The sequence below is a fragment of the Rhinopithecus roxellana genome, chromosome 18, assembly GCF_007565055.1.
Source record: "Rhinopithecus roxellana isolate Shanxi Qingling chromosome 18, ASM756505v1, whole genome shotgun sequence".
Lineage (NCBI taxonomy): Eukaryota > Metazoa > Chordata > Mammalia > Primates > Cercopithecidae > Rhinopithecus > Rhinopithecus roxellana.
Window position 1 is genome coordinate 77058995 of NC_044566.1, and position 14751 is coordinate 77073745.

Consider the following 14751-nt stretch of genomic DNA (forward strand, 5'->3'; position numbering starts at 1 on the left):
CCCCCTCCCGAATATGAACTCTCAAATTCGTCTTAAATAAAGCCCCTAACTTCTCCTTCTAAACATTATATTATAAATATATCTCCTTAGAGCATTACCCACATTGTATATTATGTGCTTGTGTGATATTGTATATGTATCTGTGTATGTGACATTACACACACACACACACACACACACACACACACACACACATCTACCCTGCAAGACAGGTAGGCTATTGAGGATAGAAACCATGTTTTATTTATCTTTCTAATCTAGTGCTTCTTATAGTGCCTGGAACTGTAAATAAATGTTGCTGAATAAATAAAAGTTGAATTTTCTCAAGGCTAGTAGTAAACAACACTTTTGTTTTTCATGGATTACTTCTCTGGAGATACAAGTGGTTTACACCTACTAAACAAATAACATGCTATGAATTATGCAGGAACATCATTACTTCAATATTTCAGAGAGGAAAAGTCAAGAAAAGAAACTGTTATTTACTCCATGTTTTACACTTAGCCATTGAGAACCAAGTTGCGGAAACTGGATCTCATACCTGACAATTCTGTAGTCTACCCATTGGCTTGTGGTGTGTGAAGTCAACAACAGACCGGATTTCTCCCTTTCCTTTTATGTAATGACCATTATATTATTATCCCCTTAGCTTTTCAAGCTGGACAGGGGACAATATGCTTTAGCAATGGTAAGAAACCAGGAAGGATGCCCCAGCTCTAAGGCAAGGTATAAGCAAATGACTGTATCCTCTGTGCCCCATTTCCCCTCTGTGAAAAAGAAAAGCACAATATTTAACAACATCACCAAGCTATTGTGAGAATTAATTAGATTTAATGGGGGAAGGGAGGTGAGCTGATTAGGCACGATTCAAATGCAAAGTGTCATTATTTTGTGTCTAAAAATAATCTTGATTTAGGAATAAAATTAATTTGGAAGCTCAATCTTTGGTAATCATCTTCCCATACTTAAAAAAAAAGGCATAGTTTTAATCAAAATCTCATTCTAACTATAATTCAATGAAGTAAAATGGAATTTCCATTCATCTTTGAAGTAATACAGCCACAGTTCATTTTTTTCTTTTTTTAATTTTTCTTTTTTTTGCTTAACAATACATTATGTGTTAAAAGGTTAATTTTGTGGAAAGGAGTAATATAAACAAATACACATATTGAACCTACATTTTTGTTGTTGCTGTTTCACATGAAGTATTTGTGAAACACTTTAAATCGCTTCTCTAAATAATCAATAATCAATGTTTTCTGGTTGAAATAACTTTTCAGGTTGTTTCTGCAAAATTCCATCTATATTTTTGTTCAAGAACCCATCAGTTAAAGAAGATCTTGGTACTCCCCAAATTAAAAAAAAAAAAAAAAAAAAAAAATTCCTGGATATTTAAGGCTATGGCAAGGAAAAAAAATCACTGAGGTCGTAATCCCCAAAACTAGTGTAACAGATTCATTAACTGTGAAAATCTTTGTGAGAAGTTGAAGTTGGCATCTGAGAAATAGCTGGGTCTATATCTCTTCGGAAAAAAAGGAAACATTCTTTAAAACAGGTAAGAGTTTATAATCTTAGGAACTTTAGGTCGTATCTATTTTAAAAAACGTTACACAGGGTTTTTGGTGAATGAAGAGTTTTGGCTGGAAAGGAACTCTATCTATACTTATTTCTAACTGTCCAGAGGAAAGGAAGACCACATAGTCCAGTTAGCAGGAATGCACTCTGTATAGAGAAGTAGGAATTCTCTTAATTTTAACATAAGCCCTATTACAATTTCCCATAAGACCTACAAATTCTCATATTAGACTGTATACTCACCAAGGAAACTTTTGATTATTCATTCGATTTCCCCGGACCCTTGATACTGGGGACGGATGTACCCTGCAGACAGATGAGAATAATCCAGTTATTGAAAAAGCATATTCCCAATTGCAAATTTAAAAAATGGCATCTGTTTTATAAATAATCTCTTTTAGAATTGCTTAATACAAAATCCCCAGAACTTGATCCAGTCTTAATAAATGATGCAATGAAATTCCTATGCCTGCAAATCTGTGGTCCTTTTTTCCTTCTTAACCACTCTCAAGACAACAGGTCTGTCACAATGTTCGCTCTGAAGACTCCCAGAGGCGGGACTGATGCACTCATTCAGTCCAACAAAAGTGACTAAATACCTAACCCTTGCCAGGTACAAGAGTGGGTAAAAGTTATCTAAGGTATGGTGCCTGGGTTCAGTAAGCCCTCTTTGTACCTATTCCCATGAGGGTGGGCACAAAGAGGCGTCTAAGTGTCCCCTCCTTCATTCTACCATATTTAAAACTCTAGGAAGCAAGACAACATCATTCAGATATGCTGTGACAGAATCTGCGGGCACCGGGGAGGAAGGAAGGGTAAACAGGTACTCCTAGGAGTTCATTCTGGAAGTGATGCGCTACCACTGGGCTTTGAAGAAAGTAAAGCCAATTCAAAATTTTAGCCAGATAAAGGACAAGTGAAGAATATACTGCTTTCCAAGCTTCCAGGGTTGGACTCATCCACTGGAAATAGCTTAAAGCTTCCGGGAACTGCTGTTATCTTCCAATCAAAGCCTAGCTAGTAAACCTCCGCCTCTTTGTGGGTCACTAACTGGCAAAACAATACGCCCTACTTCCGGCTGCCAGCTTCCTGTTATGGTCTATCTTTAGCCAGGATTTGTGAGATCTAAGCAGTCTTAGCTTATATTACTTTCACCCTTTATGCTTCATACATTGCTCTTATTTACAAGAAGAAAAATGGGGCTATAAAACTGGTCTTAAAGTCCAGTTTGTAAGAAACCCAGCTCTCTGTAGTTACTTAGTAAATGAAAATCATTCCGAAACAGATAAAGAAGTTCCCGTCCCACCTAAGGGCCAACTGCAGTCTTTCCCTAAACCCAGAGCCAGACTGCACTTTGCACTCGGAAGGCTTATTTCTTCCAACATCCCTTATTAACATTCTTTTCCTTACAGGGCTTCTCAATGGCTGCTGCAGCTGAGCTGCTCAGCACAGATTTTCTGCTCGGCATGGGGGAGGGGGTGTTAATTATGCAGAAAGATGGAGAGAGGCCAGACAGCCCCTCTGGTGAACTGTCTCATTCAAGCACGGCCCACTTCCTGCTGTTTTGCAGCTACAAGGATCACCTGTTGGTCTTGGCGTCAAGCCAAACTGGGGCCTAGTGGAAATGACAGACTCAGCTAGAAATGAAAGCCAGTTCATAATCCAGTATCCCAAATTGGACAAAGAGGGGGGAAATGCAATAAAAGTACATAAAAATTATACGAAAGGTAGCAAGCATAATTTTTTTCTTTTATTCTTTTACTTTCTTACTTTCTGTCTGCTTGAAATACAATCCTTAAAATGGATATTTGAGCCAAAAAAGTTCTCCCCGGTTAAAGCCCCCTGACCTAAGAGGAAGTGCAAGAAATTCTCCTGAACTTTTCCTACACCCGCACTGGGGTATCACAATTCTAACTATTTAAATAAAGTTTAATCAGCCCCAAATACTCACAGTTCTTTAATTTGTCCTCTATCCTTTAGACGTTTACTTTTTTTATATTGTCCCCTCCTTAACCCTAGGAGTACAAAGAAACTACTTCATCATGAAATTTCCACTGGGTGAAGTTTAATGGCAGAAGTATTCTCTTATTGATGCTGTTTATTGCATACATTAGTGAAGAAAAAGAGAGTCTGTTCAATACATAATTACAACATTCTCTAGGTATTTGTATCTTTTAGGAAAATTTCACTGATCCATAGATCAAATACTATAAATGGAGAATTTCTATAATGGTTTAGCAGTCTCAGGAAAAGAATTCCTTAGGAAAGTCTTTGGAAAAGAAGTCCTGATTGTGTGTATATGAACGAATAATTACAAGGTTTCCTAAATTAAAAAGGTAAATCAAGAAAGCTTTATTTTTGTCCTCAAAGGGAAGAAGTACACTGATAACTTGGCCCGTACTTCATCTGATAAAGTAGACCTGAAGCCTTGCACTTCACCAACCCCCTACATTTTATTTCTTCAAAAGGATATGGCATGTTTTTTTGAGCTCAGTCTTTAAACTGTAACACTTTTTGCCATCCTCTTCTGCCTTCTTTCCACATATAGAAGCCAGGCAGGTAGCAACGTCAAAACCTCAGTAGGAGAAACCACCACCTAATCTGCATGTCATGCATTATTCATAACCTCCTGATTCCTGCACCTGCATCTAGGCAGGAAGCTTGCAGGGAATGTTCATTATTCTTCCCTTAGCCTCACACAGGCTCGATTACTGCTAAGCCACTTTGTTCTGTAACTAAGGGTTTCAGGCCTTAGTACTAACTGCTGGATGTGGAAAGAAAAAACACCACGCTGAAGAAAAGGGCAATCTTGGTTGTTGTGTAACATGTATTGAATCTGCTCTTCTGAGACTGACAGTTTGTCAGGTGGAAATGCTCACATTTGGTGATTTACATTACATAGACAACAGGGAAGCTATACCATTAGGGCCATGTGTACCAATTGTTCTATTTATATACACTTACTCATCTGGAGCAGAGAGCATGTTTATAATTTTACCCAGTGCAGAGCTTAATTTAGCTTTCTTGCTAAGCATATGAGAACTTTTTAGATGACTTAATACAAAAATGGCTCTTTCTTCTTTGGGTGTAAGCACCAAAGAACCTGACCCTCAAAACCTTGCATCTTAATGACTACCATTTATAGCTAATCAAGAGAATACCATAACTCTGGTTTTCAGTGTTTTCATAAACCTACCTGAATGGCACCCCCTGGTGACTGAAGGTGGGACGAAACACCTTGATCCCCAACACAAATCATCAGCCACTCATTAATTGCTGGGGAAGGATACTGGTCCCACTTTACTATCTGCACCACAGAAAAGCTGTGATAATGTAATGCAATCTTATCATCCCAAGTGGAATCAGGATGAAGTGGTTAAGAGTGAAAATTATGTGACCAGCCTGCCTGACTGAATCCCAGCTTCACTGTTTACCAACTGTGTCATCTTTGGGCAAGTTACTTAACCTCTCTGTGCCTCAGTTTCCTCATCTGGGCAAATGGAGGTAATAATGGTGCCTATTACCTAGGGCTGTGAGGTTTAAATCAGTTAACAGCTAAAAAATCTTTAGAACGGTGCTCAGTACTTAGGAAGCAGTCAATACATGTTAGCTATTATCACTAGCAGTGCTGATTAGACATGAAAGGATGGGAAGATAGAGGATAGAGCTGGACTATCCATGGTAATTCCAAGGGATTAAGATTACAAATCTGCTCTACAGAGCCTGCTGTCTTACCTACTATGCTCATACAACTTTACTAAAGGTGAGGAAACAAACCAAGAAATAAACATGGACAGAGTAACACAAACCAAAAACTATGGCTTATAAGGTATGGCTTACTCTCAGGCAGCTCATTTTTCTGTTCTTTATTAGAAGATCTATCTTCTGTGTACTAAATTGCATAGTATTTAAGTTATGACCAATTCAAGAACAAGAGAGTAATCCCGGCAATGCAAATTTGCACCCATTTACAGAGCCTTTACTATTTGCTTGACATTATGCTAAACAATTAAGACATAATATCTTAATTTATCCTCATGTCATTACTGTCCATATTTTATCTTTGAGAAAATAGGCTTAGAAGATTAGGTAACTTGCTGGGGTCACATAGGTAGTAAAGAGAGAAGTCAGGATTTAAACAAAGGTATGTGTGACCTGTCTGACATCATCCTACTCAGGATGATGTAAGATTATCATCTGATACTTATATATATTCCCTCCAGCCAGCCCAGAGGATATAATAAGATGAATTAGCATCAGGGTCTTAAATAGGAAATTTTCCATGTATTTAAGCCCAATCAAACATTTTATAATATAAGTAGATATAAAGTTGAAGGAATGGTTTTCTTGGACTAAATATGAAGCATGTGGGTACTTACAAGAAGTACAGTCATAATAATATACTTTATCTCTTTAACTGTTTATGAATGTTCCTTGTTATATTAGCACTGTATTTAAATACATAATGTACAACACATGTAAATTTTAGAGGGCAGAAATTAATTCTAGCTATATTCATGCTTCCTCACATTCCATTTTCTCTAGAATCCAATGTAGTTGGTGTCCACACCCCTCTGATGAAACCACCCTCATCACAGCCATCAATAGTCTCCATGTTTTCTAATCTGATGGTGAATTTTCAGTCCTCAACTTCTCAAATTCTCAGCAGCCACTGACATAACTTATCACTCCATCCTTGAACAGCTTCTTTACTCAGCAACCAAGACATTCTTCTGGCTTTCCTCCTTTGTTTCTCCTTTGCTTGAACCTCCTCCTCTCATTCTTTCAAACTCTAAATGTTGGCATGGGCTAGTTGTCACTTTCCTATGACCTTTCCTCTGCACTATTTAAACTCACTCTGTAGCTAAAAGAGGCTCCAACATAGCTACCTTCATGACCTTCCCACCCATATCATCACGACTCCCAAATGTCTACCTTCAGCCTTAGATCTTCTCTGAAAACCAGACCCAGGTTTCTTAATATCAACCTTGCTCTGGAAAAAAAAAAAAAAAAAAGGTGTTCCTTCTGGTATCTTCTGAATTTCAAAAATGGCGGAATTATTCACTCAGTTGCTCAGGCCAAAAACCTTAGAATAACATGTGAGTCCACTTGTGCTCACACCCCAGAAGTTAGAGAGGCTGTTTCATACTGAGAAGAATGAGAATAAAGGATTATTGAACAGACCAATGAAATCTTTCTTGTAGGACATCACTCATCTAGCAAGATATTTTATTTCAAGATTATAAGAAATTATGTACAAATATGTTCTTTTTCTAAATCCATTTAGGTTATATAATCATGAACCTATATTTTAATTAGGTTAATGATTAAATTATTATCTATACATTGTGCAAAGCATTAAACATAATACATACTTTAACAACTCAGTTTACTACATTTGCTGAAGAAAAGATTAACCTAGAAATAATTCCACAATTACTAAATATCAGAATTTTCCTATGCAGAATTATATAAAAGACAATTTAAAAATATTTCTTGGTATTGCCTTCTTCTTACACTCAGTTATATTGAATACAAGTTCTCCTGATTATTCAGGTTACTCTAGAAGTTATTTTAATATAAATATACTACCCATGACCAAATAAAAATATGAGTGTGACCAGTGTTTAAATTCAGTGGGCCCTTTTTATTCTCAGGTTTTCCTCAGGCCAGTGATTAAATGACTATTAGAAATGCCATATATTTTTAAAAGGTTCTCCACCTGCCTTTATACTAAAATTTCTCTCATGAAAAGCCATTTATGTTACTTTTAGAAAAGTGGCCCAAACTTAAATACTATATGCAATTAATATGTGAATTTTTTTTTTTTTTTTTTTTTTTTTTTTGAGACTGAGTCTTGCTCTGTCACCCAGGCTGGAGTGCAGTGGCACCATCTTGGCTCACTGAAACCTCTGCCTCCCGGGCTCAAGCAATTCTCCTGCCTCAGCCTCCTGAGTAGCTGGGATTGCAGGCATGTGCTACCTGTAATGGCTAATTATTGTATTTTTAGTAGAGATGGGGTTTCACCATGTTGGCCAAGCTGGTCTCAAATTCCTGAACTCAAATGATCCTCCTGCCTCAGTCTCCCAAAGTGCTGGGATTATAGGCGTGAACCACCATGCCCAGCCAATATGTGAACTTTTTTTTTTTTTTTTACTGTTTACTATAACTCTTATTATAATGCCATAGACACTGAAAGAGAGAAGTTGAACTGTGTTAAAAATATAACATTTTGAAGGAAACATTTATTTCTGATATACACCAAGAGAATGAGGAATTCTAAAAAGAGCATTTGGTGTGCAATTATAATGTATTAATTAATCCTGGCCCTATCTCCCATCATCCCCACTTGCTCTCTCTGAGACAGTGACACTAGATGTTCTCCTCTCTCCTTGCTAAGCTGATTAGCTGATGCTCAACTGTAAGACGCCCTCCCTTACCTCCAGGTCTTGGTCAACTTGCTCTGAATTCTCATGGCACGGGGTACTTAGCATGGGTTAACTCAAGGTTATATTTGTTAGTATGTTTAGTTTATTTAACCTGTCTCCCCAACTAGACAGCATATTCCAAGGGACAAGGGAACTTTTCTCTTTTTGCTCACTGTCATATCTCCAGTACCTGGTACTAAAGTAGGCACTCAATAAATAGCTGTTGTATGATTGGCCTGATTTTCCTACTAAACTACAACTTCCAGGATGGATGCAATGACCATATCTGTCTAAGAAACTATTGCATCCTCAGAGCTTAGCATAGTGCATTGTCCACATAAAATAAACATGTGGCATAGATGCATAAACATTTGTTAAACAATGAGTATCGAAAAATATAAAAATGTTTTTGGTTTAGAAATTTGAGCAATCTCAGTGAATTACTTACTGAAAACCTCCAGAGCACCTAAAGCATCAATAATTGAAAATTATTAATACAATCCAACAAACTTCACTCAACAGTTACTATGTGCAAGGTCTTGCTTGCATTGTAAGCAAAATAGGATCCCTGCCCTCAAGCAGCTTACAGTCCAGCTGAGATAAACAGGTAGTAACTATTACAAAATAGGATAGGAAAATTAGAAGAGATTTCAAATTTCATAAAAGTAAAAATGGGGTTAGAATGAATTCAAACTGTGAAATACCAGAGGTTTCCAGGAGGAAGAGACTTTTAGGCTAGGACAAAAAGAATAGGTACAATTTTCAGAGGCAAAATTGAACAATGGTAGGAAAGCACTCCAAGAAGAGGAGCTAAGTTACTCATCTAAGTATGAAAGTGAATTCAAGGTAGGAAGTGGATAATATGGCATGGCCAGAGGGGAAAGATTCTTGGAAGTATTTGCGGGAGATAAGCTTGATGTTAAGATGGGATTCAGATGCACATATCAATACATAAATGTCTAAGGAGTTGGGAACTGGGTCACAGAGCTGTGCAGCCATATCAGCCTTTCCTCTATTGCTCAGAGCCATATATACACCCTATCTTTTACTTAACCAACACTTATTGTACACCTATTACTCATTAATTCAAATATTAGTTGAATCTCTACTATGCCAGGCATTGTTCTAAGTTCTTAAGTGTGTTCCAGGCTCCTACGTGCTATGAAGTGTGTTGGGGAGAGGATACTACAAGGATTCAAACACGGTTCCCGACTTGAAGAAGCCAGCACTGCAAGTGAGCTTAGACAAATAATTGACCATGATGGTGCCATGTGATTAACAGCCACAGCGGCAGATAAATGGCCATGGGGCATCTGAATTAAGCTTTGGAATAAACATGGGAGTTTCCCTAGGACAAGGAATGAGGTACACTTTAAAGGATACATTTCTCAGATGTGGAAAAGGAAAGGGGAATTCTGGAGATACAAAAAAGCAACAAAGGGTGGAACCGTGTCCAATAGCAAAATCATAAACTGGTGTAGACAACTAGAGGAAAGGGTTTAGTGAGCCTGGAGGGGCAGGAGATTACAGGTGTTGTGTGTTGTGGTAAATGGTCAACTCAAACAGAATTAAAGGACAGCCACCAAAGAATTTTAAGATCGGAACTGGCACAATCAGATTTGTATACCAGAAAAATCACCTTGGCAGCAGTACACAGGGTGGCTAGAGGGAAATGCAAGGCACAGGAGGCCATGGGAGGACACCTGCAATAATGTCACAAAGCAGGATTCAGATGGACACAGCGGGAATGACGGTGGGTTGGGGGAGGAATGAGAAGAGGATGGACACAGATTAGGCATTATCTGCAGGACCTGGTCTAAGTATATGTGAGGTGTGGGCAAGTGAGGCAGAAGTAAGGTAACAATTTTTGGATGACATCCAGGCTTCTGATGTGGGTAATCAAAGAAGCTAATACACGGAATAAAGGAGGAGGATCATGTTTCTGGATTAAAAAAGAATACAAGTTTCTAACTGTCAGATGCACAAACATATTTGGGGTTCAGCAGAGAATTCTGAGAAGAGCCAGAGACCTGAGTATTCTTAGCATATAAATCATAGGTGAGCCCTGAGCTTCATGGAGGCAGTATTTAAGTGAGAAGACCACCAGACCAGGGCCAGGACCCCAGGGAATAGGACATCTTCTTGATTGACTTTAAACCTCTCTTCCACTCATTCAGAGAATACCAGGGATCTCACTGGATGGGAGGTTGGAGTTTCATGACTCAGTTCAGTCTCATATGATCTCATGACCAACATCAGAACAGAAAAGAGAGTGTCTCCACCCTTTCTTTGACATCAGAAAGGCAAAAAACAATCCGCTTTTCCTTCAGTGTTGCTTTGAGCAGTCATTAACACCAATATCAATTCTGTTAAACAACCCAGAAACCCAGGAGTTACCCTGGTCTGAAGTCTTTCCATATCCACAAACAGGGATGCCTATGACACTATCTCCATTCTATCTGTGTTCCGTTTCCACAGTTACCCACCTATTTTAACCCATTCCTCTTTTTTACCACCTCCTTTAATCCCTTGGCAGCACTATAGCATAGTGATATTTTTCAGCTCCACTGTCCCTTTAATGGCTTTCCATTGCTTTTGAAGTTGACCCAAATCTCAACACAGCCCGAATGCCTATTGGCCAGCCACTCCCCTCTCCAAGCTTCACGATGCTACAACATCCCCTTCTGTTTCCTGCTTCTTGCTCTCAGCTCAGTGTCTGTGCACATGCTAGTCCTTTTACTCACAACCCCCCTTACCAGCCCCATCTAGTTTACTCCTATCCCTTGCTCAGCTCCTCAGTTCAAATGTCACTTCTCTCTCTCCAACTCACCAAACCGGATCATGTCTCCATCTTACAGATTCTTATCATTCCCTGCATTGCCCTTCACAGCACTTATAAGGCTTGTAATTATATGGAGAGTGATTATTTGATAAAAAGTAAGAGCTATTTCTCCTTAGCTCACCACTTTATGCCTAATACCAGGCCGCATGTCCAGTACAAAGTAGGCACACATTACATACTGCTCTATAAATAGAAAGAGATGATGAGAACTCACAATAGTAGCCTTATTTTTCCTAAAGATGTGTTGCTGCAACAGTCTGAAAAAATAAATGTTAATATATGTGTGTATATACATATACAAACTATATATATAAACATTAAAAAGATAAAGTACAAAATGTAAGAGAAGGTGAGTGAAAAATGATGTACCTTAAAGAAAAGCTTTGGCCCTACGGGAGATGTGGGTTCTTTGGACCTGCATTGGCCTACACCTGGAACCATCCCAAGCCAGAATGTCATGGCAGATCCATCCGTCACTTCCTCACTGCCAGAGAAATTAGTGGACACAGTGGAAAAACTGGTGAAATCCAAATGAGATCAGTAGTTTTGTTAATTGTTGAACCAACGATAATTTATTGGTGTGAGTAATTAAACTATAAGGATGTAGATATTAACATTAGAAAAACTGGGTGAAAGGTATATGTGAACTCTGTAATAATTTTGCAACTTTTATATTCTAAAGTTATTTCAAAATAAAATAATTTTCAAGTGCCAGAGCTTTGCTGGGATAATAATATAAGCAATACAGATCTATTAGAAATTATTTTTTCTGTTTTATTTTGTGATATAGTTTTTCATTCAACAGTTATTATCAATAACACTCAACCTATACATGTTTACAAATATAAAGTATACGTGTGTGTGTCTGTGTGTGCATATATATGTACCTTCTGTCTTACTTTTTTTTTTTCTTTTTTTAAAAGATGGAGTTTTGCTCTGTACCCCAGGCTGGAATACAATGGCATGATCTTGGCTCACTGCAACCTCTGCCTCCTGGGTTCAGGTGATTCTCCTGCCTCAGCCTCCTGAGTAGCTGGGATTACAGGTATGTGCCACCATGCCCGGCTAATTTTTGTATTTTTAGTAGAGACAGGCTTTCGCCATGTTGGCCAGGCTGGCCTCAAACTCCTGACCTCAGGTGATCCGCCCACCTCGGCCTCCCAAGTGTTAGGATTATAGGCATGAGCCACTGTGCTTGGCCTATCACTCTTTTTTTAAAGTAAAAACTCATTAATTCCACCTTTAATGGTTTTTTGCATGAACTGAGTACAGAATTACTAATAAATGGAATGCTGAAGAGTGGTAGAAAGAAAAGAGTAAAAGAAAAAGAGACAAAGGCATTTTCAAAGGTTGATAAAATAATGCTATGGTAAGTTTTGGGGAAATTTAGATTACGTGTACAGAGAAATACAACCTATATGATGGAACTGACATGTATCTGGGTTACACAGATCCCAAATTTTACTTTGACCCGAGATATCCTGATAATTGCTTCAACTTTCCACTTTCCTTTTCATGGATATAAATATATATTATTTTTCACTGTTCAGTAAATGGTACATTAAGGTTCCAGTTCTTCATTACATGAACTGAAATAGTTTATTCAGTTGTTAGTGTGGATTGAGTTGGAGACATTTCATGAACTGGCAGACATTCTGATTGGTAGTTACTCTATTAGTCCCACTGGTAACACCATTTATTTGGTGAGCTCTGTTGAGAAAAAGTAATAAGTAGTCGAGGAATTACTTCAAATGCCTTTGCGATCTCTGGCTGCATTAATTTTGAGATGCCTCATTTAGGCTATAAAAAGAGGCAAAGTTAAAGTATGTAATACAGACATTTTGTCACCTCAAATTGGACCTATTACAATTTAGCATTCTCTCAAGAAGGTGTTATAGCTCACTAAGCTGTACCATTTTTTCTTTGAATAGGACAAAATTTTACATCATTTGGTTCACAGGCATAATGAAAATGGCATAAACTAGCTTCTAAAGATGATAAGCCATCTCTAAGGAAAAAATATAGCTTATATTTCACTTTCAATAAAATTTCAAATGCTAGAAACCTTTCAATCTATTAATTAAATGTGACTATTATTATTTTAAATAATGTGTTAAAAAGAAACGGATTTATGTAGGTGTGTGTGTATTTAAGTCCCAATTTGTTTTTCTCTAAGTGGACACCAAATAAATCAAAAGGAACGGTGTCCAAGAGATGGATTCAGTACTGAATCATAGAGCAGTCTGATCCGTAAACAGCTGTAGTAGCAGTTTCCTCACTGCCAATACTGACAGCCAAGAAGCTTGGAGAACTTCAAGGCAAAGAAGCCAGGACCTGACCTACCAGCTTATACTGAGACACTTTATTTCAGGAGTTGGCATCTGAGTGTAAGAGCTGCCAAACACATAAATCAGTACCCACAGGGCTAAAGGTACTTGTGGAGATTGGCAAGAAGCTTATAAAGTATCACATGCCAGCCCACCAATAGGATTGGACAAAGAGCAATGCACCCACCATACAAGCACTTTCAAAAGGCACTGGAACTCTCACATTTGATCAACATCATTTATACTAGTCACACTCAAATTCACTATTCTCCCCTCTGCCCTACTTCCAGCCATTGGTATTTGGTTTCCACCGCTTCATGTAGCACAAGCCAAAGAGGGTACAGAGTTTACCCTGCAGAAACACATATTGGTTATTACTATATTAACAAAATAGCCAAATTAAAGCACATCTGGTTATTTTGGTTATTCTTCATATGAATCCCTACATCATTGTTCTGGTTGCTTATGAAGCACTCTACCATTGTGATTGAAAAAAAATACATGAACACGAAGGAACTGATTAAAATGGATTAGGCATTCCCACATTAAATGCACCTGCCAGTCAATTTAGGTAAATCTAAGATATAGCCTCTGATCTTAAAAGAAGAAAACAGTCCAATTGGGGAAGTATACAATAGTTTCAGAATGGTTAAACAACAACAGTGTAAGATTAAGAACACCCAATTCTGCAAACAGAAGAATAGTTGGAAGGCAGCAGATAACTAAACATAAAGAAATCATGGAAATATGATTACTTCAAGAGGTCAGAGGAGAGAAAAATTCCTTCCAGTGAATGGTGTGAGATTTGGGCTGGGTCTCCTAAGATACAACTTTTGTGCAGGCATGGAGAGGCAGCCAGGTATATGAGTGAAGAAAGATGTATGTGCAAAAAGGAAGAAGGGACGATTGGTTGAGCACATGACTACCTTAGTGGGAAGAAGGAGTTCATGCTAAGGGAGTACATCCCAGAAGGCAGAATGTCCTTGATGATGCAATCGATGTTTTGAGATTTTTCTCTCTTAAAAGTGGAAGATTTCACTTCAGATGAATAATGTACAAGGTAGTGTCATATAAGAATTCAATGGTGGCTGGGCATGGTGGCTCATGCCTGTAATCCCAGCACTTTGGGAGGCTGAGGCAAGTGGATCACCTGAGGTTGGGAGTTCAAGACCAGCCTGACCAACACAGAGAAACCCTGTCTCTACTAAAAATAGAAAATTAGCCGGGCGTGGTGGTACATTCCAGTAATCCCAGCTACACAGGAGGCTGAGGCAGGAGAATCACTTGAACCTGGAAGGTGGAGGTTGCAGTGAGCCAGTATTGTGCCATTGCACTCCAGCCTGGGCAACAAGAATGAAACTCCGTCTCAAAAAAACAAAAACAAAGAAAAAAAATTTCAATGGCAACGGGTGTGCAAAAGGCCTAGAAATGAAAAAGACTAATATCCAGGTAAACTTTCCCTTCCTCCTCTTTCTCTCCCTTACTCTGTCTTTTTTTGAAGAAAACAGAAGGCCAGGCACGGTGGCTCACGCGTGTAATCCCAGCATCTTGGGAGGCCGAGACGGGCAGATCACCTGAG

At 38.4% G+C, this 14751-nt stretch overlaps 1 protein-coding gene across 8 annotated transcripts in view; it reads right to left on the bottom strand.

Moving 5' to 3' along the window:
- Positions 1-14751, bottom strand: part of KLF12 (Kruppel like factor 12) — a 462251-nt gene that overhangs the window by 76838 nt on the left and 370662 nt on the right. For all 8 annotated transcript variants that reach the window (XM_030922037.1, XM_030922038.1, XM_030922033.1 and 5 more), the window contains one exon: positions 1819-1881. In XM_030922037.1, the coding sequence (XP_030777897.1) occupies positions 1819-1881 (63 nt within the window). The remainder of the gene's footprint in view (positions 1-1818; positions 1882-14751) is intronic.